This window comes from Paralichthys olivaceus, chromosome 6 (assembly GCF_024713975.1).
Source record: "Paralichthys olivaceus isolate ysfri-2021 chromosome 6, ASM2471397v2, whole genome shotgun sequence".
Classification (NCBI taxonomy): Eukaryota; Metazoa; Chordata; class Actinopteri; order Pleuronectiformes; family Paralichthyidae; genus Paralichthys; species Paralichthys olivaceus.
Window position 1 is genome coordinate 2,725,581 of NC_091098.1, and position 25,771 is coordinate 2,751,351.

The following is a 25,771-nucleotide window of genomic DNA, read 5'->3' on the forward strand; positions in this document are numbered from 1 at the left end:
AGCGGATTGGGAAAAAACTGTTCTTGTGGCATGATGTTTTGGTCCTGAGGGACCGCAGCCTTCTGCCAGAGGGGAGTGTCTCAAAGAGTTTGTGACCGGGGTGGGAGGGATCAGCCACCATCTTTCCTGCACGCTTCAGAGTCCTGGAGGTGTACAGGTCCTGGAGCGATGGTAGATTGCAGCCAATCACCTTCTCTGCCGACCGAATGACACGCTGCAGTCTGCTCTTGTCCTTGGCAGTGGCAGCAGCGTACCAAATGGTGATGGAGGATGTGAGGATGGACTCAATGATGGCTGTGTAGAAGTGCACCATCATTGTTTTTGGAAGGTTGAATTTCTTCAACTGCCACAGGAAGTACATCCTCTGCTGAGCTTTCTTGATGAGGCACTTGAGGTCCTGGGAGATGATAGTTCCCAGGAAGCGGAAAGACTCCACAGTGTCAATTGTGGAGTCACAGAAGGTGATAGGGGCAGGTGAGGCTGAGTTCTTCCTGTAGTCTACAACCATCTCCATTGTCTTTAGAGCATTGAGCTCTAGGTTGTTTTGGCTGCACCAGTTCACCAGATGGTCAACCTCCCACCTGTAGGCGGACTCGTCACCATCAGAGATGAGACCAATGAGAGTGGTGTCGTCTGCGAACTTCAGAAGCTTGACAGACTGGTGGCTGGAGGTGCAGCTGTTAGTGTACAGAGGGAAGAGCAGAGGAGAAAGAACACAGCCCTGGGGGGATCTGGTGCTGAAGGTCCGGGAGTCGGGGACATGTTTCCCCAGCTTCACGTACTGTTTCCTGTCAGACAGGAAGTCAGTGATCCACCTGCAGGTGGAGTCAGGTACACTCAGCAGGGAGAGCTTCTCCTGGAGCAGAGCTGGGATGATGGTGTTGAAAGCAGAGCTGAAGTCCACAAACAGGATCCTGGTGTAGGTTCCTGCGGAGTCCAGGTGCTGGTGGATGTAGTGGAGGGCCAAGTTGACTGCATCGTCTACAGACCTGTTGGCTCTGTAGGCAAACTGCAGGGGGTCCAAGAGGGGGTCTGTGATGTCTTTAAGGTGTGAAAGCACAAGGTGCTCAAAGGACTTTATAACCACAGAGGTCAGGGCGACGGGTCTGAAGTCGTTAAGGCCTGTGGTCCTTGGCTTCTTGGGAACAGGAATGACTGTTGAGGTCTTGAAGCAGGCTGGCACATGACATGTCCCCAGTGAGGTGTTCAAAATGTCTGTGAACACTGGAGACAGCTGATCAGCGCAGTGCTTCAAGCTGGATGGCGAGACAGAATCCGGTCCAGCAGCTTTCCGTGGGTTCTGTCTCCTGAAGAGTTTGTTAACGTCCCTCTCATGGATGGAAAGAGTCGTCACTGAGGTGGGCGGGGGGGGTGGAAGGGAAGACCTTTAAGGTGGGCATTGGTGGAGGTGCCCAGGCTCCTGCTGAGGTGGGGGAGGTGGAGGTGATGCATTGTAGCTGGAGCTGTTGGGAGGTGCAGTGGGGGGCTTTAGGCTTGTAGTTGGTGATCTGCCTGAGCCCTTTCCAGGCAGACGCAGAGTAGTTGGCTGAGAACTGGTGTTGGAGCTTCTCAGAGTACAGTCGTTTAGCCTCTTTCACCACCTTGCTGAACTTGTACTTCGCCTCTTTGAATCTGTCTTTGTCCCCACTCCTGAAGGCCTCTTCCTTATCCAACCTTAACCTTCTTAGTTAGGCTGTGAACCAAGGTTGTGTCATTGTAACACACCCTGGTGCATGATGGTACACAGCAGTCCTCACAGAAGCTGATGTATGACGTCACAGCCTCTGTGTACTCATCCAGACTGTTGGTAGCAGTCCTGAACACATCCCAGTCAGTAGAGTCCAAACACGCCTGGAGATCCTCCACAGCCTCACTGGTCCACTTCCTTGATGTCCTCACTACAGGTTTGCAGAGCTTTAGTTTCTGTCTGTATGCAGGAATCAGGTGGACAATGACGTGGTCAGAGTGTCCCAGTGCAGCACGGGGGGCGGCGTGATAAGCATCACTGACTGTGGTGTAACAGTGATACTGATAGAGTGATAGTCAAACACGGCGAAGAGGTGAAAACCGTGTAGAGACATATAAGTAGCTACCTTGGAAATGTGTTTACCCCACAATTTACTCATTACATTGTGGAGCAGGGAAGCGAAACTCTTTTGGTCTTTCACAATTAGTAATGGGATGTATGTGGAAGAGAAAAAAACGACTAAAGGTTCAGTGTGTAGAATTTAGTGGTGAATTTGCATGTTGCAGCTAAATACCCCTCACCTTACCCTCCCCTTCCAAACATGAAAAAATCTGTGGTAGCCTTCAATTTTTCTGAAAACTCAAAAGGTGTTTAGTTGGTCCAGTCCGGGCTACTGTAAAAAACATGGCTGCCTCCGTAGAGGGACCTCGATCCTGAAGTAAATATAAATTATTTAAATAAAAAGGGGCAATTCTAGGGTAAAGAAACAACAATTTGTATAATTTAGATGAAACACACGAGTGAAAACATTGCTAGGTTTAATTTATATTCATAAATGGCTGGCACTATTATTTCCCACCTATAGTAAAACTAATTGTTTCTTTAATTCCTTCATTCTTTCTGCTGTCAGGCTAGTAGATGGTAAAAGTGGTTGATTTGTGTGCTGGCCATTGGCATGTCAATGTGTGATTGTGGCTACAAATGGGATTACTACCCAATTTCTGTCATCCTCTTCATGAGTAGGAACCCAAAGGAGGAGACATCCAATCCTCTCTTCTGTAGTCTACATAACACATGAGCCATTTCTTCAAGTCTCCAGAACAATTGACTTTCTTTGACCCATTGTTATTGTTGCAGTAGTATGAGTAGATCAGCTGCTTTCTCACAGTGGGGCGTCAGCGCCTGTGGGCCCAGAATCCAGTTCTGCTACATCTGTAAATATGAACATCTCATGCCAGAATTTTGTATTATGGTCCACTTTGGTGCCATCGTCGGTTTCTCTGTAAACATTTGCTGCAGTCCTGTGTCTGTGGACGTCATAATGACTTAACAAAGAGCTTTTCCTGAGGATGAGACACTGGGGTTGAATTTAACATTGCATGGGTCAACATTGATAAAGACCATGACTTGTGTTTTGTTGCAGTTTCACTTCATCAAACAGCCAAACCACCAAACAGCCACACTGTAAACTGCTTTATTTTATGGTCCCTCTACTTAATCTTGAATTTTAATTACACATTACCTGTTTTATATCTTTGCTTCTTAGATGTTTTACCATTCTTCTTACCTTTACTTTATATGCTTTCTGTGAAGTACATAAATGACATCTGTGTATGATAATGTTTACAATGATAAACTTTATTTATAAAGCACCTTTCAAAACGCCAAGTGAACCACATCACTATCCTGAGAATGTGTTGTTAAGAAGTTTGCCTGTCAAACATGAACAACACAGCAGGAGATTCTCCACTCAGTCGTGTTCACGACAGGATGAAGGATGCAACGCAGAAACTGTGTTGCAGAGATCACGTTTTTGTTTGCAGCACATTAACACCGGTGTTGAATCTTATAACCAAAAACTCTCTGGTCTCTGTCTTCTACATGTATGACTCCTCTTTTTAATCCTGATATAATTGTTTTCTTTTTTCACTTTTTTTTCTGTGGAAGATCTCCTGCTGTGTTCTCACATCATCTCCTCTGGACTTTTCTGCAGACTTCATACAGGAGCAGAAAGTTCCGCTATAACAAGTGAGAAAGCAACTCCAGCCAAGACTTGTACATTGTCATATATATTGTCATTTCTTCTGTCTGCAGCACCACGTCTCTTTTCATCCTGTGATGTATTTGCATAGGTGGCCTCATAAAATCTCAATTCTTCTGAAAGTATTTCTGAACCTGACATTACATTTCATAGCAAATTGTTACTTAGACAAATTTTAATATATAAAATGTGAATCTGTTCACACATTTTTAGCAATTCATTGACATTACTTTCCATTAATATTTTAGCATGGCTAAGGTCTTCCTCTCTCCTAAGCCACATCCTATATTTTTCAGTCAAAACATCACAAATAATACAAACTGCACTTGTCTGCCATTTATGCAGATAAGCATCCTGATAGAGTTTGCTTACTTCACTCGCTCCCAGGACATTTCCGCTGCCAACTAGCAGTGTACATATGTACTTTGTACTATGCACTAGCAGCGGTGATATGAAGTACTTGTTTTACTTATTTTGGGGATTTTAAGAACATATTTCAAACAAAATAGGCAAAAACGGATTCTAAACTCCCACTTCAGGTATTTAAGTGCTTCTAACCCTAACCCTTTTTGAAAAAGCCGGCACATGGTTCAGAGTTGAAAATATTTTGTTGTACAAATGAACACACAATGTTTTTGTGACACATGGTTTGTCCTCTCAGAGCCTGTGATGGAGGTAGGAGTCATTGTGGTTTGGATAAAAGGAGGCTTTTGTTTCAGGTTTGTGCCACTGAAACATTCATCATGTTCCTTTGATACAACCTGAAAGGCAAAAGACAGTGGCCTCACGATGTCTTTTTTCACTTGTTTTAGCACTTGATGATACTGCTGCCATTTTTCATGTAGTCTTGCGGAATAATATCACATCTCCTGCTGCTTCTGTTACATTTCAGATGATTTGTGTGCATTTTGATATAGATCACTGAATGAACGTGAATGCAATAAAACACTAAAATGCAGCAGAAGTTTCTAATCAAACAATTGCCAATAAAAACTCAAGACCCTGACTGGATAGTGAGTGTGGAATAACTCTTAGTAACTGGCAACTATGAACCAGATGTGTGTTAGCAAATAGAAATCAATGTATTGGGGCTACTGCACAACTACAGCTGTTTTCAGACATGACCTCTGGAGGATTGGGTCCAAACTTTCTCAGGGGTTTGCGTTTGACACATACACAACACAGCAGGAGGTTCTCCACTCAGACATGTTTACAACACAGAAGGGGTGGTACGGCAGGCAGGAACAAGATGTGATGCATCAATTGTGCTGCAGGGTTCATGTGTTTTTTGTGTACCACACATCAACCCTCATCACCAAAAGCTGTATGGCACAGCTTTTTTATCTCGAGATATACATATCTATATAATATCTATATATATATATCTTTGCATCTGTGAGGTCAACACATCCACTCACTCATGCCTAATCTTGTGAAGGATCTCCTGCTGTGTTCTCACATCGGCACCATCAGACATTCTGCACTTTTTACACGGGGTTGGAGGGGAAAGTCGCCAGAGACTCTGGAGGCTCTCACTCAGACATTTGCTTTCACATATACACTCCAGAGTTCGGTATATGTCTGAAGGCAGCTTAGGTGAGCTAGTGGTCGCCCTGCAAATACTAGCTTGAATACTTCTGCAGTACTACTGATCGCAGGTTCGATGGCGACCCGACCCTCTGTTGCTTGTCTTCCCCAGTGTCTGTCAAACAAAAGGCCTTTGTATTCTGACTTATGGTCCTTGTGCTAGTTCAAAAAGAAATGAAACAATTAATATTCTAAAAAAGTTTTTAACCTACATGTTAGGATATTTGTTAGAATATTAGTGTGGAAGGTTAGAGACTTTCAGCTCATGCTTTGTTCCATCAGTTCTAAAGCTGCCTCCCTCTCTTTCAGAAGCTCTTTGAGTCTTTGGATCTGTCTGTCTCTCTTAAGTTCATCTGTGTCCGTGGATGTTGAGGACAAACGGTCCCTGGCTGGAACCGCATGAGTCTTAGATTTCTGATTATTTCGGACTGTTAGACAGCCGTTTCCAGATGTTGTCACGCCTTTCCTAGCAGCTTTTGTTCGTGTCCCTTTTTTACTGATATGCTCTGTCCTGCATGCCCACTTCTCCAGCTCCTCTGACCTTGCACTGGATTTCACTGCAGGCTCCAGAGTACCAGGGACGCAACATGGACACATGGTTCGTTTCCTCGTCCTTCCTATTCTGCTGGTGTTCAGGTCCACACAAGTCTGAGTCTGTTGCAGGGCTGCTACATCCTGCGACTCTGCGATTTCATTTGCATTGAAGAAGTCCTCATCTATTGGTTCCACATAACCAATCAATGTTGTGTTTTCAACACCACATGACACCCCCTTGGGTGAACAGTGGCCCAATTCAGAGTGAGGTTTTGTGTTCAGCTTGAAAACGGCACATTGAAGAGACATGACATCTGTGTGAGCAGTGGCAGCCTCTGCTGGCTGTACCTGTTCAGTTACTACTTCCACTCTTTTCAAATCATTGTTCTGGTATTTACAGGACCTGTAGAAGTCCTGCAGAAAGAGTTCCTTCTCTATCAACCTATTCGCTGGTTCATGCCGATCCTCTGCTGAGATTATAAACTCACTACTCCGAGCTGCCAGTCCAGCAGAGGCCTCGTCGATCCTCTGCAGGCAAATCTTCACATCAGCTGTAATCCCAAACATCTGGCTCAGCTGACGGTCAGCCATTTTACAGGGCGGAGGTGCCGGTGAAGATGTCTGACAAACTGTCGGCTGTGGAGGGGTCTGCAAATATAAAAACAGAAAATACAGACAATACTTAAAAATGCAGTGATACACATCTCTTCAAGGAGGAGTTTAAACAACAAGTTAAAGATGAACTCAACTCATGTATGTCTAGAATTTAAGGTTATTTTCATGTTTGACTGATCTGCAGATTAAAAAAAAAAAGCTTTTATAAAGACTTATAAAATGTTTTGTTTGCAATGGTACAGTTTTATGCTGAAGTGTCCTTCTCCTCAAGAATTTCTTAACTTTTTTAATTGAAAACACAATTCAACCATCACAGCAAACAGATATTCAAACTCGTCTTTCTGAAAAAGGTTATGGATGAATTCAAATTTGTTTAAAAGTGGTCATCCTCTGATCCTCCGTCGATCCTTCCGACAAACAGGAACTTCAGTGTGGAGTGTGTCTCAATTCAGAGGCTGCATCCTTCGTAGGACAAGGTCAACAAGACAAACAAAGCAGGTCTCCTTGTGGGCTGCATAGATCCCAATGGCCAAACCGAAATGAGACTGTCTGGTCTACAGAGGCTTTCCATGACTGGCATCCACACTTATTGCTGTTGCCTAATACAGAGCTTAAGTTTGACATGATGAGAACGTTTTAATGCCCCTTAGCATTTTTTTAACAAGTGTTATTAGCTGTTTGGTTGATCAAGGCTGATACTCAAGCATTGGGACATCTTGTCGTTTGCCCAATACATCTAAATGGTTTGTCAATGAAGTGCAATGAGTACTGGGATAAGTTGGGCTGGGAAGGATCGACCTATCGGAGCGTTTGTTCCTCAGGGATGAAAGGACGCATTTGTCAGCCGCATTTGAGCGTCGCTGTGACTTTAAATGCAGCTTCCAAAGGATGCAACCCCTGAACTGAGACACAGCTGTGGTGAGAAAAGCTGAACAGAGGGAGATGGTGTGGAACCCAGAGTTTCTCCTGTTGATTACACAGTTGAATGCAAGCTAAGTTGGTACCATCTTGTGTTATGCATTACAATGATTTTGATATAACTGCCTACATCCGCTCTACAGCAATAGTTCAGTTTAATACATGTATTGCCTGGTTGTAGGCTCTCCACTGTTATTCTCTGCTTCATGTCATTTTTTGGTTTTAGACTGATATCTGAATATATCAGCCTGAAATCTGTGAAACTGGAATTTACAGTTTTCTCTATTTTATGAATTTAACTATCAAGTTAAGCCCTAAATACAGTGTGTATATATATATATATATATCACATTGTGACATAAAGCCCTGCTTTGAAACATTTCTGTCAAAATCACTGGAGTTTTCCCACATCAATGGCACAATACAAGTGGCTTCACCTTCTCCTGTTTGTGAAAGCATGCTGCACTGCTGCCATCTGCTGGACTTTCTGGATCAACATCAACTCCCATGCTAACCTGTTGGGTGGAGGTGCTCTGCTTACTGTCCACGTTTGAGCCCTCATCATCATGCACATTTGTCCCGGCAGAAGCACAAACATGTCTGACAATTTCATCTGTGCCGGATCTTCCTTCCGTAAGAGTGGCGCCCACATCCCTTCCGTCAGCGTCAGCTCTACCACCCGAGCTCTTCTCCTGTGTCAAACTGTCCAAGCTGCCCGTGCTCAGCGGGTCTCTGTCCTTTTCTAGTATTGTTTGTGTTTTTATTGTTAAATCACATGTGGACTCAGCCTTAGATTTGGGTGGCATGTATGACACAAATATTACGTTGTCATCATCCGGATGAGAGGCCGCTGACGTGCTAACTGATGCTGCTTGTTGTGAGTCGTCCTGAGTATCGTCATCACAGAGATCGATAACTTCATCTGACTCATCTGAAATAATAATGCTGATGTCCTGCTGTGTTTGAGCTAATGAAGGTTTTGTGGTTTCTTTTATTTCAGAACTTTTTGTTGCTGCTGTGGGCGAGTCGTTTTCTCCTTGTTTAAAAAGTAGGCTGCATTTTTTGGCCACAAAAAACACCTTCCCGTTGCACATGATTAAGGCATTATCCTGCTCTGGTGCGCTTTCGTCCAGGTTAGACTCAGAAACATCCGAGTGCTTGCCAGTTTTTTCTCTCTGTGCCACTGTTCGAAGAATGTGTGAATTAACAGAATGAGGGTTAAGAGGATGCACACGTGGAGCCGTCGGGGTGTCCTCTTCTTCAATCACCCACCTTGTAGGGCCGTTAGACGCTTGTGAAGCTTTTGGAATCAATTTTAAAAGTGGCTTCGATGTTTTAGCTGTGGCTTCTGTCTGAGAAGGCAGCCTGGGTGAGTGAGGTCCAGAATCACACGGTGGAGCAGCACACTGACTCACGGTGGTGACAGGTGACACAAAGACTACACTGGGCACGCCTGAACCTGGAGTGGAACTGGCTGATGAATTAAAAATCTGCTTCTTGATATCTGGAGGAAGTTCAGATGCTGGCAATGTTCGCACATGTGCATTAGGGGGAATCTGAAGGAACTGTCCTCTGGGGAGTGCTGGAGATTTCAACATCACTGGGACCTGACATGGAAGTCTTACCGACGTCACACAGTTTGCTGCAGGCGTTGGGGTCGTCGGCACTTTGGACATTAAACTTTCAGTCTGCTGCTGTTGTGGATGCTTGTTTAGTGAATCACCAGGATCCAATCCTCCTCGCTTAGGCAAGACATTTACAAAGGAACCGTTCTGTGTGACAATCTTTTTCATCAGAGCTGGTGGTGAGGAAATATTTACAGCTTTCTGTTTGCTAGAATCCAAACTGGGTTTACTTGGATCATATTGGACAGACTGTCCATTGACCAGCTGTACAGGAATCAGTTTCATGATTTTCTTTCCGTCGGCTCCAACAGCAGGTATCGCCTGGTAGAAGACACCAGTCCCACTGAGAGGAAAAACAACAGAGCACACAAACATATTCATAAAAGGATGCAAAGACTAGAAGGGAAATACATGTTTTCTCATTTGAAGCAGTGAACTGTTGTTTATGTGCTGAATTCTCAAACAGTGCACAGTTAGCTCTTCTCACTGTAGATCTGTTTTGAGAACGTGACTCCTCATTTGAGAGTGAGATGTGCAGGTTAAACGGACAGACAGAAGACGTTTTTGTCTGGAAACAAAAGGAACTTTAGAAGTGCAAATAATTGAATTAATAAAACTGAGTTCCACTTAGCTGCTTCAAGTTCAGAGTCCCGGTGTTGTCATACAGAGCTGGAATCTGAACATGGTTAGTGAAGCTTAGCACAAATACTAAGAGCAGAGGGAAGCGGCTAGCCTGCTAAGGTTAACAGTGGCTTGACTGCAAATAGAATCATTTTAAAAATGCATCTTATCTTGTCAATTCTAATTACTAGCATCGTGGTTTATTGTGACCATTAGTAACATACTCGTTAACATGTATTGTAATAGGGCCATTGGTACTGATGTTACTGTAGTTACCAAGGATACGTCCTGGGCTGCTGGGTCACTGTGTAGCAGTATGGTTATATATTAGAATTGGTAGTATTCTCTCTCTACACTGTAACTGCTCTCACTGTGAAGCTGCATATCTTAATGAAGGAGAGAATGGTCAATAAACAGTTTTCAGATAAGCCTGTTATCACCAATCATGGTCAGGATAGCCATGTGTTTAGGGTTTCATACTCCATGCTGGGATGCAGACTCCGAATGTGGATGAAAAAGCAACAAGCTAATCTACATGTGATGTTGATGACATGTTGCAGACCTGGAGTTGAGTGATCTGGAATAAACGTGCGGGTACAATAGTGAAATATTTGGAATCTAAAGGAAAGATCATCAGAACTGTACCTCTGAACTGCATCCCTGTGTTTACTGATAGGATACATGACTCGGGAAAATCCGGGAAACTGGACTGGTGATGATCCCAAAGAGGCGAAGTGAGCAGCTTCAATCAGACAGCAGTGGTTCTCACAGTGGATGGTCGCGCTGAGAGTGGACACGTGGTAACATCAACGCTAACTTGTCATTTCCTCGTCGTCGGCGCCCTCACGACAGGAGATGGAGTCGCGTGTATCGTCCCTGTGTCCATTTCCTTCGATCAAATATTCCCACTTCACACTTTGGCTTCGGGCGATGGCACCTCTCGGCTTCCGTTGCTGTTTTCGCGTTTGTCGCGTCCGACTTCCTGTTTGTGACGTGTGCTGTGTTCAACGTCGCTAACATTTGCAGGTTACACATAAAGGTTCGGTTCACCCATCAGTGTTGCTCGTGTCAACCACATGCTCTTTGTTATGCCTCAGGTGGTTCGCATGGCGTCCATCTCAATGTCATGACGCTGTATGATAATAATAATAATGGTGATCGCGTTACCAAACCCTGGAGCCTCGGAACTGAATACTTCCGGTCTGCTAACATCCGCTCAAACATTCCGCTTCCGCTCTGAAATGTATCCCGGGCTTTTGTCGAAATGTCAAAAAAAACCTCCTCTACCAAAAATGTTCCATGTACTCCAATGGAAACCGTCCCGAGGTACAGGAAGTATGAGTGGGATAAATCACGAGGGCTGAGGTCCAACACTGTTTATAGTCTGGGTCCATGACTGAGGGAAACGACCCGGAAGTACGCAGGAAGCTGCCATAATAGGAGCTGAGAAAGGGAACTTTAATGTCTCCTATCTCATCTCCTTTAGCGTATCTGTCTATATCTACAGAGAGAGATAGAAAAGAACACCACTCCTGATCATACTGTAGGAGTGACATCATCATGTAGTCACTGAAATGACATCATTTAATGCAGTTTTACATTAACTTTTACAACCAATAAGATTAGAGTTAGAATCTACAGCTTGTGTAGATTAACCAATCATTAGTCATAATGACATCGTGATGATCGTGATCCAAAATATCCTCTTTAGTATCTTACAGGGGGGAAAACAAGATGTCAGGTAGGCACAAAGTGAGAGAAAACATAAGTCAGTCAAGAAAGGAATCTTATACTAAGCTTACCACACATTTCCTCTAGGTGCCACAAGATGTATGCAAGATAAAAACTTATTTCTGTTGGTAGTGCTGTAATATCACACATATATATATATATATATATATCACAACTGGATACTGTACTGACCCTTAACAATACACATGAAGCCAATAAAAGGTTCTCGATTTATTCCTGGAATTAGCAGATGGATGTGGGTTCACATGCACACCTGTATATGTTTGTTCAAGTATGCATGTGTGGTTTTATGCATGTCTTTCATTATTTACACCTCTTGTAATAATGTTGAATGTTTTGAGTTGACCTTTAAATCACAAAATCAGCATTTTATTACATCTAAACTTGGAAAAAACTGAAATTATTTTGTCTCCTGTAAAATTGACAACTGCAATGGACTTTGAAGAGCACTACAGCAAAACTGGTCAGAAATTCAGCTGCAAGAGTTTTAACCCGATCTAAATCTAAAGACTGCCCAAACCACACGCTTTTAAATCTCGGCACCGTCTGCCAGTAAGCCACAGAACTGATTTTAAAGTTTTACTGCTCATTTTTAAATCTCTCTCTCAATCTCTCCCTGCAAGATGACCCCTGAGATCACTGTGGAGTGGTCTGCTGGTGGTACCCAGGGTCAAATCGAAACATGGAGAAGCAGCTTTTAGTCACTGAGCAGTACAAGCTACTGTCTGATGGTCTTTATGCTCCATCCAATGCAGGGTTAAAAACCACAGGTGCCTTGAACTAAACAATTTTATATGGTTATACCATCATTGTATTTCTTTTCTATTTTTCTTTTCTTATTTTACACAGTCGTATTTTATTTGTATTCTTTTCCTCTTCCAACTTTTATATAGAATTAGCATTTATCATTATTAATTTTATCATTTATTTCTTGTAACTCTTTAACCCTTGTTTATTCAATCTTACATATCTTTTTGTGCTTGATAATTGTCTCAAACTATGCTTTCGGATTTTAAATTGTTTTCTTTTAATTTTGTATTTGTGATTTTCTTTTAAGTCCCTGTACAGCACCTTCAGTCTACCTTTGTATGACAGGTGCTTTATAAATAAAATAGCCTTTTGCCTTAAATACTGCATGTTTTATTTTAACCTTTGTAAAAACTTTATCCTTATTTACTTGAAGAGTGTTCTATTAATGAAGTTATTACACTAATATATTTATGTTTATTCTTTTTTATTATCTATCCAACATACCTGGAACTTGTGGGTTAAAAACTGAGAAATGACAAATTAATGAAATGGATACGTAAGATTTCACATTTATTTGTCAGCTGTAATATTTCAAAACACGATTCATTGACCATTGTGTGTATGTACTGATGCCAAGCACTAGCAGCAAAAGACTAGATTTCTTCACCAGTATGTAAGAATATAAGAATTGGTATACTAGAAAACTGTATGAAATGGAATGGCCAGGGTATTCAGATATGTGCTCTTTAAAATGTGTTTAAAGCTGGCTCAGAAGCTCAGTGAGCATGTAAAAGGTCTAAACTGACCCGTTCTTTGAGTTAATGTTTTGGTATGTGTGATGAAGAAGGGACAGTGCGTCCCTGGTTGACAGTGTTAATCCTGGGATGGAACTTGATGATGGAAAAAGACATGTAGTGAGCCAAGTGAAGCAGTAAAAAGCATTTAGTGTATATGTAAAGTGTGAGAGTAAATGTGACCTGACCCTGACAGTAGGATATCCTCTTTCCTCTAGGCACATAGTGAGATAAAACATAAGTCGGCCAAGAAAAGAATCTTATACTAAGCTTACCACAAATTTCCTCTTGGTGCCACAAGATGTATGCAAAATAACATATTTCTGTTGGTAGTGCTGTAATATCACATACCAACAAATTCTATGAATCAGTCAGTGACTTTTTTGATAAGATGACACTAGTAAGTAAACTCAAATGCACAAAACAGCAATTTTTCTTGATGACCTGATTATTGCGATTGGACTTAGTAAATACTGTAGAGTCTCAAATCAGCGTCAGTCCAATCATTTTAAAATCAATGTCAGAGTGCTCAATCCTTGTTTGCCAGCAGATCATCCAGAATACGCTCACACATGTACAGGCAACGAGGAACATGGAAGAACCCTGAAAAAGAGATGAGAAACACAATTATCTTACAGACCTTCTCAGAGGCCCACAGCACAGGGAGGGGGGGCACCGAGTTTAACCGATCTAGACTTCAATATTTCGGCCCTAGTTGCCTGTTAGTGTAGTAATAAACTCATTTATAAAATAAACAAGCCTATTTTGGCACTACATAAGATGTATGATTACACCACTTCTGCAGGCTGGACAGTTTACACCACACAATGTCCCAAATACTGTTGATCTCAAACATCAATTTTTTTTATTTCACAACATGTAAGTACTTGTACTTTAGTATTTCCACTTTATGCTACTTCATACTTCTACTCTGATACATTTCAGGGATCATTAGTGTATTTTATACCCCATTACATTATTTGACAGCTTTAAGATTTTCAACAATAGATAGTATAACAAGCTGTTAAAATGCAATGTTAAAGACGAAACCAGTGGGTTTCAAAATGTTTTGCTTCTGAAAAATAATTTGTTTTTTTTCAAATGTCTAAATTGTTAAAAGCTCCACTAACTAAGCACAAATCAAAGAGAGAAATAAGCTCTCACAATATGTCTAACATCGTTATATATAAAACAGTTTATAATGATTTTACTGTAACTTCACTTGCAGCTTTCAGAGCTGCTTCAGTATTAATGGTGTCATAGAGCTTAATAAAAAATACAAAAACGGGTCAAACAAGTTTTTCACTTTAAAACTTTAACTACAGTTAACTCGCATATATCTTACAGTGTCAGGTGAACTTGAATTTAAATATTTCAGCACAGACTGCAGAAAAATGGTGTAAAAACCTTTTGCGATTCCCTGAGGGTGTTCTCTAGAAATATCATTCACCAAAATCAAATCTGTCCATAACTGAGTCCCACTGAATGTTTGTACCAAATTTGAAGAAATATCCAGAATCCAGAAGAAAAAAAAGATTGGAAACCCAGAAACATAATGCCTCCACCCACTGGGTGTCGCTGGAGAGTAAGTGGGTCATGTAAGTACCAGAAAAACACGGATGATCCGCTCTAACCCCTGAGCCACCGCCACCCACAATATGTGACAATTAAAATCAGATAGAAATGTATATGCCTGTAATGTATTCACACAGAACTCCAACCTGACAGAGGATAAGACTCCTTATAGCTAAAATTCCATTCATGATTTTAATTAAATGAATCACTTGACAGCTGTTTCTATTGCTTTGGCATTCTGTCTTGTCTTCATCTCAACATCTTTACATTCTTACCTTTAAACGGGCCTCCTTTGAAATCCAGCACTACCTTCCCTTCTTGTGTCAAATAGCCGAACCACTCACCGCTGTTAGCATCAGGAAACTGCACAGAAACAACATCAGGCACATGTACGTATATTATAGTGTATTCAAATATACCGATATACAGAGAGACCGTATACAAACATGTGGCATGTGTTTTTCAGGTGTGATAGTATAGATCAGTGTTTTTCAAAGTGGGGACCGAGCCAGGGGGCGCTAGGGGGCCTCAGAAAATTGGAGGGAAGGTAAGAAAAAAAAAAAATAGAATCTAATTATTTTCTTAATGATTATCATAAAATATAATCTAATTTTTTAAAATCATTATTATAAAATATAATTTATAATAATATATCATATCGAAATGTTATTTGCCACGCTCATCTTTCTGATTGCCCGCCAGTCAAAACATCATTCAAGCCCATCCCTCCCACTAGTGTAATCTCTGTCTTACACACACACACACGCACGCACGCAAGCACGTATGCACAAACCATCAACAATTAGTTTTAAAGTTTGTTATTCAGTGGGAATATAATACAATGTTGAAAACATGTTAGTTAAAAATATTATTATGCAAGACAAATGTAATAATTTTGTAAGAAAAAGTTGATGTTTCTTATTTACATATTTTGTAGCATAGTCTGTGGGTTTGCAAAGGGGGTCCCTGGCCAGAAGCTAATGCTGTTTGGGGGGGCCATTGCATGGAAAAGTTTGGGAACCCCTGGTATAGACAGCTATAATTTCTGATAGATTGCTTCCATTTTTGATGAAAATAAGTCAGGTCAGTCAGGTCATAGTCACAGAAATAAGATTGATCAGAACATCTCACTCACATAAAGAATAAACATTATCCAAAATACTGAATATTTTAAAACGAGTAGTTAAAAATTGCGCAGATGTGTCCTACTGTGCCTCATCAGCACTGTAGTGTACACTCACATGACTGAAGGTATATTCGTAAACTTGAGAGAATCTGTCCAGCAGCTCTGGCTTCTTGGTTTGACTGTAGGCCATCAGGAAGGCAATGAGGGCCTCACAGTGAGGCCACCACAGCTTCATACTCCACTCCAACTGGTCAGACACACAAGCAAACATAGTGACCAACCAAATGCTAACATTATCTAAAATGCAAAAGCATCAACTGTCGAAACGGAAATCCTATCATGTGTCTCCTATAAAGACTGATTCACCTGTGTGGGGCAGTAACCATCCACATCCAGGAAATAGAAGAGACCACCGTGCTCTTTATCCCATCCGTTCTTGTAAGGCAGCTCCACAAACTTGTGGATGGCAGTCTTCTGGAGTTCCTCGTCTGCCCACTCAGCACTGTACTGAAGCAGGAACCAGCCTGCTTCCAGGGCATGGCCTGAGTCAGCACGGGTTAACATGAGGAAAGAGCCAAAAGGGAAACTGTTGAGTTAAGCAAACAAGAACAGCTTTCTCGTGCACTCTCGTGCTCTTATCTGGCTGACTGGTCAGCAGTCCAAGTGTTTACCTGGGTTCTGAAGTCGGCCCTGGCAACCTGGCAGTTCTGCTGCATCCACTGACACATTCTCTAAAATAGCTGTGCCGCCTCTCTGTACCGATAAAAGACATTACAGCATATCAATGGGAGAATCTTCTGCTACAAAGTCAAAGTTTAACTGTAACCAAAGCACTTAATAATAATGCAAGGCACCCAAAAAACATGTTTTGAGATTGCTGAAATTATTTGAGTTAAGTACGGCCAGTGCCACAAAAACAAAAGTTTAATTAAAGGGTCATTTTCTTTTAAGAATATTAGCACATTTGACCGTGACATGATACGAGAGGATTCAGGTGAAAACTGTATTTAACTGTAGTTTTCTTGTCAAACTTTGAACTTGCGTGCCTGGTTTCTCCAGAGCAGAGCTAAATACAGTAAGTCCATGTCGTGCTTATGAGTACTTAAACCCCCTGCAGCTCATTTACATTTCTTTGATGAGAAGAAATGATATTTGCAGTATACTGAGAGTACTGTCACCTCACAGCAAGAAGTTTCCCAGTTTGTATATTAACTACGGTGAGTACCACCTATTTTGCAACAATGTGCAAAATCAATCAATCACATTGTATCTGTATTTGCAATGCTCCAGGCTGGTTTTAGCAGGCCCTAGCCGAAAAGATCATAGACTGTATAAAGATGGACGACATGACTGCTCCCCAAAAGCCAAAGTGTCCTTCATCACCAAATCCAAAGTCCACATCAAATAATTTTTGTTTAATGGTTTCTGTCATTTTATGTAGTTCTTATCACACTAATGTCCAAGTGTTTAATCTTTCAAGTGAGTTTGATTTTAATTCTTTTTTTAAGCTAAGCTTGGGCAGTCATCTTGAAGGGTTCACTGAAATATTTGAAGATCAAAATATTTTCTATGAAACATTATTTTAAGCTTTATGTGAATGTACACCATAAACTGACTTGAATCTGTTTTTTTCATTAAGCACTCACAAATTGCCCTGGTTGTAATTACATAATTCTGACAAGCCGTTTTGACCAGACAGCATCAAGTCCTATCCGTCCATACCTGTATGTGCTGTAGAATCTGCTGTACACACCAGCCGCCCAGTTCTCTGTACTTCTGAACCACTTCCTGACCCCGGCCTTCAGTGAGCTGTTGCACAAGACACAAGAGCATCATGGGAATGGCCATGCTGTTGGTAGGAACATCTCCAGGAAGCTGGGGCCTGCCCAAGCCGGACGAGTCCACTCGAACCCAGTGGATTAACTGTTCCATCATCTGTTCGGCCTCCAGCTAGGAACACAGCAGAGGAGATGACAGGATATTAAAGCAATGGCAATTAAAGCCTGTTCTCATAACTAATTGGTGCAGACTCTAAAAATGTATCAAGAATGAACTTACATATTTATTTAGAGTATTTCTCCAATCTACCATGTTCCCATTTTTACATGTTTTTAGCCACAATAGCAGGGATTGGTAGTTGAGTCTGACAACACTGATCCACACTATCTCAGGCTACAAATACGTTTTCAAATTAAAACAATCTCTGTCTAAATTAGTTTTTTGGTTAGTATCAGTTTTAATACCTATTCTAATGTGACCATTAACATAAACTAGGCATGTGGGTGCCGATGTTAACATGAAGCGTATGGTTGTTAGCTGCAGCAAATGGTAAAATGGGGTCCCTTACACATGTAACCAGTTGGATCATTGTAAAATGCAGAATTTAACTGCATAACAGCTGTAAGCAAAGAAAACAGGGTCATCAACACTGTTATTGATTGGTGATGTGTCCAAAAAGACCCAATCAGCTGTGAGTTTCTCTGCCATAGTTTTCTAACATCTCTGTTTCCGCAGTTCTATAACTCTATATCGTATCTGTAGCACATGTGATGCACTTAAAAATGAAAACATAGTGGTATGGATGCAGGTAACCATGAACTTTAGTATAAGCTGTCATGTTTCCAAGAGGAAGTCCACCTTATTAAATCCCTCACCTTTCATCAAGCACCACAAACCGCTCATAAATGACACATCTCAACAACTACTGTGAGGTTTGGCAAAGAAATCTGACACAGATATTGATGGTGCCAAGCAGATCAACCTTCATATTGTGATCACCTGAGTTTTATATTGCCTAATACTTTGGTTTATGACCATGACTGCAAAGCCAATGGCATTCCTATCAGATTCATCTGCACTTTTAGTTGAAGTCTTACAATAATAAAATGAATAATATGTGTTAACTGATAAGAATCAGCATGTTAGGAGTGTCACTGAGAGTATATGGTAACATGCTGATGTTAATATTCAGCTCAAAGAATCACTGTGCCTGAGTGCAGCTTCACAGAGTCACTAGCAATGCTGCAGACTCTTTATCATTATGCAGTATGGTCATTGTTTTAAACTGAAGCCTCTTATGTCCAATATGTACATTTCACTGTGAAGAAGTGCAAAAACATCTGACAGCCTTTTGCATATTTACAACTTTAATCATTAAAAGTGAATAATAACTTATGATGAATCTGTGAAAATGAGCTTTCAGAATTGATATTCACAGCATACATAGGGCATGGCTCCTTTTTTTCAGTTCTTGGTCCATTGATATATTAAGACTGAAGAGGTGTGACCACATAATTGGTCACGTGTTGAAACTAGCATTATGTAGAGGGAAAATACTTCTTTCTATTTAACAAGTAAGAACGTATAATACATTTAAAGTATTTTTTTATTCATACCTGCATGTCCTTGTCACCAGTCACTCTACTCAGTTCATCCATGGCCATGATGTAGAAACACTCACTGAATATGGTCCTCTGAATTTTGACCGCTTTACCATCTCTTGTTAAGCAGAAGGCACATTTCCACTGACCGCTGCTGTTGGACACGCGGGCAAATTTCTGGAGGAACACTCCTCCTGAGATACAAACCCAACAATATAACATTAGCTTCTGATTACACACAACTGGTATTAGCGATGATTATAAAGGTATTCTCAGACATGAAATCCAGACAGTGATGACTTGTTCTACCTTAAAAACTAAATAATAATGACAATGTAATTTTCTGTCGCGAGGGCTCTCAATCAAAAATGTTTAATGACGTTGTGAAGTATCCGACAGTGAACAACCACACAGGGAATATGACAGGTGACCAAATGAAACAGACACAGTCCCCTGGATTTAAATTGAGAACATAGGTCCAGACATTTTAATGCACGTATCTTCTTTGTGCTTTACTCTATCTGATTTTAACCTGCTGGGACTTAATAGGTTTATTTAGCGGAACTAGGCGTAACGTTTCTACTCACCAGCTTTGGCTGCTTCAAGGATCTCAGGCTTGCGGAAGCGATCCATGGTTCGGTACAGGCGACAATACATCCACACCTATGAAATAAACTACCCAATTCAATCACAGAACTGACCAGGACCCATAGAGGATTGTCTGTTTTACACTGCGAGTATCTATCCTTACCTGCCTACCCTGCAGCCAGACGTACTTCAGCTCATCATAAACCTTTCCGTCCCGCCCAATGCAAGTGAAGAAGCCCCTGAAACAAAGTTCACCACGAGGATTGTATATAAACTGCTTACTGTTCAGGTTTATTGTACTTTAGAAAGATATGAGCAGGCAGTATTTTCATTTCTACAGTACCCATGTACAGTGTCATGAGAGTATTTCAGCCAGAAGTCCACTACAGTATCCAGTTCTTTGCGAATCCGCTGTCGAGTCTCCTCCAGCTTCAGGGAGGCAGACATTGTTCCTTTCAGCAGAAAACATGGGAATCAGTTTAGGGTGAACGTTACCGTGTGAGTTTCCATGGTTTTCTTTTGCCTTAGTTAGAAGAATACTCAGCATTTTGTGGAAAAAGAACGGAGACTGGGAATCAAATGGTAAATATAGCATATTTATCATATCTCAAATTCAACATCCGCTCCCCGGGCGCTGGCAACAGCAGCCCACAGTGTATGTGTGTACATGGCATCTGTCAATGCGTGTTTCAATGCGTGTTTCGACAGGTGCCAACTGGACGGGTGAAATGCGGAGAACAATTTCATGTATGCATGTAAAAGTGTTAACGTGACAATAAAAGTAAATCTTCTTCTTCTTACACCAGTGTGTCAACGGATTTCAAAACCTGTCCGTAAAGCACTGAATGGTCTTGGGCCTAAATACTTCTCCGATCTACTTGAACATCTAGTGGGGCAGGTTTGCTCAGTGTTCCCAGAGTCAACACGGAGCTAAAGTGAAGCAGATTCGTTTCTCTGCTCCCTGTGGATCAAGTTTCAATTCTTTTACAAAAGGCCATGAAACAGTGTTGTTTTCCACAGATCCCAATACGTCACAACCTCTTTTTAATATGTGAACATTTATTGGATTGTTTTTACTTCCAAAACGTTTTCATGTTTTTTTGTTTAGTTTTTAATGGATCTGTTCCTCTGCACTTTCAATGGTGCAAATTATGATATGATCAAACTTGCCTTCGCACATAAACTGTGAGTAACATCTGACCTCTAACCTTAACCATGACCATAATCCTAAACCAGGACTCACACCGGAGGGAACACAACAACAAAGTGTATTTCTTTTAAGGAGCAACATTTGCGTTTCGCCCTTTGGAGCTGGATAACACAAAATGGCCTTATGTTCCTCTATATATATATATTTTTTAAAATCGACAAACCAAAAAATATGGGGACACATTTGAATATTATATTGAAAACGGTTCTTGTAGTTTCCAGTCATTTGGTTCCCATCACAATAAAAGCTTAAGGCTGAGGTTCTGTTTTCTGGAAAAACAAGTAAACAAGTGTGTACGCACACACACGCACACGCGCGCGCACCCTCCTTGACAGATCATTTAAATCATCGTGCATCGCAGTTTTCCAATAATTCCAAAGAAGCCTGTGCTTAAGTTTAAACTAAGTATCTTATTGTTTCTGAATGAGAAACACGTGTTTGCGTTTTCTTATCGTCCTTCATTATTCTGTTTTATCATCGGCGCTACATCTACACGCATTCACACCCAAACAGGAACACCGCGTCTCGTGTTTGCTCTCAAACCCAGTGGTTCAAAGTGAGCCAACTCGCCATGTTGTCTTTTTTTTTTTTGACATTAGTCCGACCCGAGGACATTTCTCTTTTTCTTGGTCTGGATAAAAAAAAAAGCGACAACTCACCGCTGGTTGTGTTGTCGTGTGAGCAGCAGCGGTAACACGGTTAAAACAACCTGTGCGTTAAAGTGCTCGTACCTCCAGATCCCTGCAGACCTCAGTGTCCACACACACAGCGTCTCCTAACACACACACAGTGTCTCCTAACACACACACAGCGTCTCCTAACACACACACACACACCGTCTTTCCACAGACACACGCGCACAAACAGCGCCTCAGTCCGTCTGCTCAGTTTTGATCACATGACCAGTGAGCTCCGGCTGTGGAGGAGGAAGTGAATCACAGAATCACGCAGTTCCTACTTCTTTAAATACTATTTGTCCTACTCAGCTAATTCCCTCTGCAGACATGCACAAAGATCAGCTCCTTGTTTTAATGTACCACGAAGTGTGAGAGGACAAACATATTAGAAAAAAGAATATGTGAAGACAATTGCACAACCAACAGATCAGTCAGGGCCCTGCACTATGAAGCTAGATTTGGGTTATCGGAGTAACTTCAGGTTGAATTCTGGGTTTTCATTCTTACAAGCCCGTTCTCTTCTTATCGGGGTAAATCACCATGGTAACTTATGTTGAACAGCTAACCTGAGTTGGAGTGAGAGATCAAGCAGTATAAAAGCTCTGCCCACTGACCAATCAGTTTCTTTGGGACATGACATCAGCGTTCTTAAAAACCCTGTGGAGCTGCTGCGGATTGTTAATGAAAGATTGTCATCAGAGGGAATGATAAACCTTTGTCAGCTGCTGGAGCCAAACATAACTAACCTGACACGCACTTTGCTCACAGTACCACAGACTGTCTGCATTGATCTCCGTTTCTTTACTTAAATGACTGATATTGATGTACCGGGTGTGTTAGCAGACATAGTTTTATACTTTTATCCTTCACTTGAAGTAGCTTTATCCTATGAAATTAAATATTTATTTGAAAAGGGGCATAGATAGTTTCTAGATTCACCTTGTGACAGTCCTCACTACACTGTTGCGGTGTACAGGCTCCTTAAGTGCAAGGATAACAGAAGTTTAAAACGATGTCTGGTTGGTTGATGAATGTTCACTCAAATTGACACAAGTGTTATTCATCGTGTTTCCATACTGTCAGGTCAGAAAATTAGGACATTCTTACAATGATGGTTCTTCAATAGGATTCAATTCAATTCAATTTTATTTATATAGCGCCAATTCATAATTTACATTATCTCAAGGCACTTTACATTTAAAGGTCAAGACCTTAAAACAATATTAACATAGAGAAACCCAACAGTTCCCACAATGAGCAAGCACAGGCGACTGTGGAGAGGAAAAACTCCCTCATTAACAGGGAGAAACCTCTGGCAGAACCAGACTCAATGTGGGCGGTCATCTGCCTCGACCGGTTGGGGTGAGGAAAGAAAAGTAAGGGGGGAGGAAAGGAGAGATGGGTGGAAAGCGGGGGAGAGAAGAGAGAGATGAGGTGGAGAGAGAGAGACCGGGAACAATTGGGCACCAATCACTATCAGGGCTGACTACAACAATAACAATGTGGTGATCTACAACAGGATTAGATATATTAATGAATTACTGAGTTATTTTAATTAATGCTAACAATGTCGATGGTAGTCGTTGTTGTCCTGCAGTCCCGGTGCCAGAGTTATCTGAAACGAGATAGAGAGAAGAGCCAGAGGGACCATGGAAGGACAAAGTGACACTTTGACATGATGACATGTTAAAACTAATAAATAAATAAATAAACAGGTGTGGGGGGGCAGAGAGACAGAGAGACAGAGGGAAGTGAAGAAGTGCTCAGTGCATGATGGGAGTTCCCCCAGCAGTCTAAACCTATAGCAGCATAACTAAGTGATGGTTCAGGACTCACCTGATCCAGAACTAACTATAGGCTTTATCAAAGAGGAACGTTTTAAGTTTAACTTTAAATGCAGAGATGGTGTCTGCCTCCTGAACCCAGAGTGGGAGCTGGTTCCACAGGAGAGGAGCCTGGTAGCTGAATGCTCTACCTCCTGTTCTACTCTTACAGACTCTTGGAACCACAAGAGAGCCTGTGTTTTGTGAACGAAGTGATCTGTTTGGATAATAAGGTGTTATGAACTCTTTTATATATGAAGGGGCTTGATTGTTGAGGGCTTTAAAAGTGAGGAGCAGGATCTTGAATTCTATTCTAAATTTTACAGGGAGCCAATGTAAGGAAGCTAAGACAGGAGTGATATGATCTCTCCTTCTAGTTCCTGTCAGCACTCATGCTGCAGCATTTTGGACCAACTGGAGACTTTTAACAGTCTTCATGGAGCATCCTGCTAATAGAGAGTTACAGTAATCTAATCTAGAGGTTACAAATGTGTGGACTAGTTTTTCAGCATCCTGCTTAGACAGGATGTTTCTAATTTTGTTAATATTGCGCAGATGGAAGAAAGCCGTCCTAGACACTAGTTTAATATGGGGGTCAAATGACATGTCTTGGTCGAACATAACTCCAAGGTTCCTCACAGTGGAGCTGGGGGTCAAACTGACACCATCCAAGGTGACTATCTGTTCAGACAGTGATTCTCTAAGATGTTTAGGGCCGATTACAACGACCTCAGTTTTGTCTGAATTTCGAAGTAAGAAGTTTAGGGTCATCCAGGCCTTGATGTTCTTTTGTGTTTGTGTGCTGGCTGAAGTGCAGTCTGTGGCCCTAAAACGAGCATGTCGCGCTTCACAAAGTCTGACAGAGCTGAGGAAGAGGCCTGGCAGAGTCTGACAGCTCGCCAGAGGTGGCTGACAGCTTTGGAAACCAGACTTGACAGTGGACAAACCTTTGAGTGAAAAATCAGTGTCCATGGAGGGGCTGCACAGATTCTCAGATATGATATGGTTTTCAAACCCAAAGCACTTTTAAGTTTAGGTCAAATTCAGCCAGTCATAATTGTCCACATTAAAATGTGTATTTCAATATTGACCAGTATCCCAGAGGTTGTCAAAGTAAATGGATAATAACAGGTTTTCTTTTGCGTCAGCAAAGGTAGAGAATCTATCCATTTCCTGCATACAGTCAGGGTCTAAATACATGTTATTATCATCAGCGTCACATTTGTGGGTGAAAGAAAGTCTGGGTAATAGATTTGTAGCCTAAACAAAATCTGAACATGTTTGGCAAGTGATACTAAAAAGATGTTTTTCTCTCCTGTGATGACTGGTTGGGCTTGTAGTCTCTTGTGCAGCCTCAAGTCTTTGTTCTGGAACATTCTCCCTTCCCACAGGGGGTCTGGGGGTTTTTGCCAGGGAGGGTGAGAGAGGTGAGGTCTGGTAAACACAGAACCAAGCAAAGTCCATAATTAGAGCAGCATCAGACGCTGCCAAAACCGAGGCCAAAGGCTTTATATGTCAGCTTGTATGAGGCTCAGTTTAACTGGTCTGTTAATGACTTGTCTTTGTCTCTGAACAGAGGCAGCTGTTGATAGTTTAAGAGTAAATGAAACAAATGAGCTGTGAAACTTTCGATAATATTCATTTGAGATTTATTTGGGTCTTAATTACACAATTGTTTGAATTAAATATTATCCCTAAAACTTTGCACAAAGAACTGTCATGGCAGTGCAAACAATACAGCAGGTCGACAAATAAACATGCTTTATACAGATCGTTTCCATCTTGTTTTAGTGCTACATGATGAGAACAGAGGGTTTTGGACATGATGCTCTTGTGACCACCATCATTCCATCAAAACAAAGGAGTTTGGAATATTACCAAATCTTTAAAAAAATTGTTGTAAAATAAAGCACGGCCTTAAGATAAATGTTACAGTGCATAAAAGACATGCAGTCAACTAAAAAGGCTAAACTGTGTCTACCACTGCTTTAAAGCACAGGAGCTCAGTGCTGTGACATGCCACAGTTCAGAAAAGTTAGCAAAATATTGGCAGCAGAGACAATTACAGGAACAGTCGTGTATTCTGCAGTAGAACCGTCCAACACCTACTTCTATAGGAGTGAATGAATGTTGTTGACTTTGAAGCAACACTTTCTTGGTTATGTAATTGTTACAATGCTTGTTAATGTAATGTTACATGTAGGATCTTTGAAAAAGGGAGGTGGACTGGGGGGTAGTGGTTTACTGTAGAGAGGGGGTGGGTGCAATGACCGTACAGATGGATGGAGGTCCCAGAGAGTCAGAGGAAGAGGTTTATGTCCTGACCAACCTTGAGGGACTCCTCAATGTGAGCACAATGTCTGCTCTACTACAGTGCTGACCACACCCGATCGTACATTAAGTAGCCTTCACACATTTAGATCTAAGATGCTTAAATCAAAAAGGAATTCATGTCACCTCTGATATAA

General features: G+C 41.5%; 2 protein-coding genes across 6 annotated transcripts; both read right to left on the bottom strand.

Annotated features, from left to right (window-relative positions):
• Positions 1–3,304: 3,304 nt before the first annotated feature.
• On the bottom strand, positions 3,305–11,033 carry lrif1 (ligand dependent nuclear receptor interacting factor 1). 2 transcript variants are annotated; one of them, XM_020103242.2, is made up of 3 exons: positions 10,274–11,033; positions 7,820–9,350; positions 3,305–6,497 (listed from the first exon to the last, which is right to left on the bottom strand). In XM_020103242.2, the coding sequence occupies exons 1-3, from the start codon at positions 10,309–10,311 to the stop codon at positions 5,574–5,576; spliced, it is 2,493 nt and encodes an 830-aa protein (XP_019958801.2). In that variant the 5' UTR covers positions 10,312–11,033; the 3' UTR covers positions 3,305–5,573. The 2 variants fall into 2 exon arrangements, with proteins under 2 accessions (XP_019958801.2, XP_019958802.2); XM_020103243.2 differs by having other exon boundaries at positions 7,898–9,350; positions 10,274–11,021.
• Positions 11,034–12,674: 1,641 nt separating this feature from the next.
• Positions 12,675–21,740, bottom strand: renbp (renin binding protein). Of its 4 annotated transcripts, none has more exons than XM_069527283.1 (11): positions 21,463–21,740; positions 19,937–20,045; positions 19,757–19,832; positions 19,593–19,668; positions 19,021–19,199; positions 17,348–17,575; positions 16,297–16,378; positions 15,992–16,167; positions 15,741–15,872; positions 14,775–14,862; positions 12,675–13,527 (listed from the first exon to the last, which is right to left on the bottom strand). In XM_069527283.1, exons 2-11 carry the CDS (start codon positions 20,038–20,040, stop codon positions 13,454–13,456), a joined length of 1,215 nt encoding a protein of 404 aa, XP_069383384.1. In that variant the 5' UTR covers positions 20,041–20,045; positions 21,463–21,740; the 3' UTR covers positions 12,675–13,453. The 4 variants fall into 4 exon arrangements, with proteins under 4 accessions (XP_069383384.1, XP_069383385.1, XP_069383387.1 ...); XM_069527284.1 differs by having other exon boundaries at positions 21,535–21,703; XM_069527286.1 differs by having other exon boundaries at positions 19,593–19,680; positions 21,463–21,682.
• Positions 21,741–25,771: the final 4,031 nt, after the last annotated feature.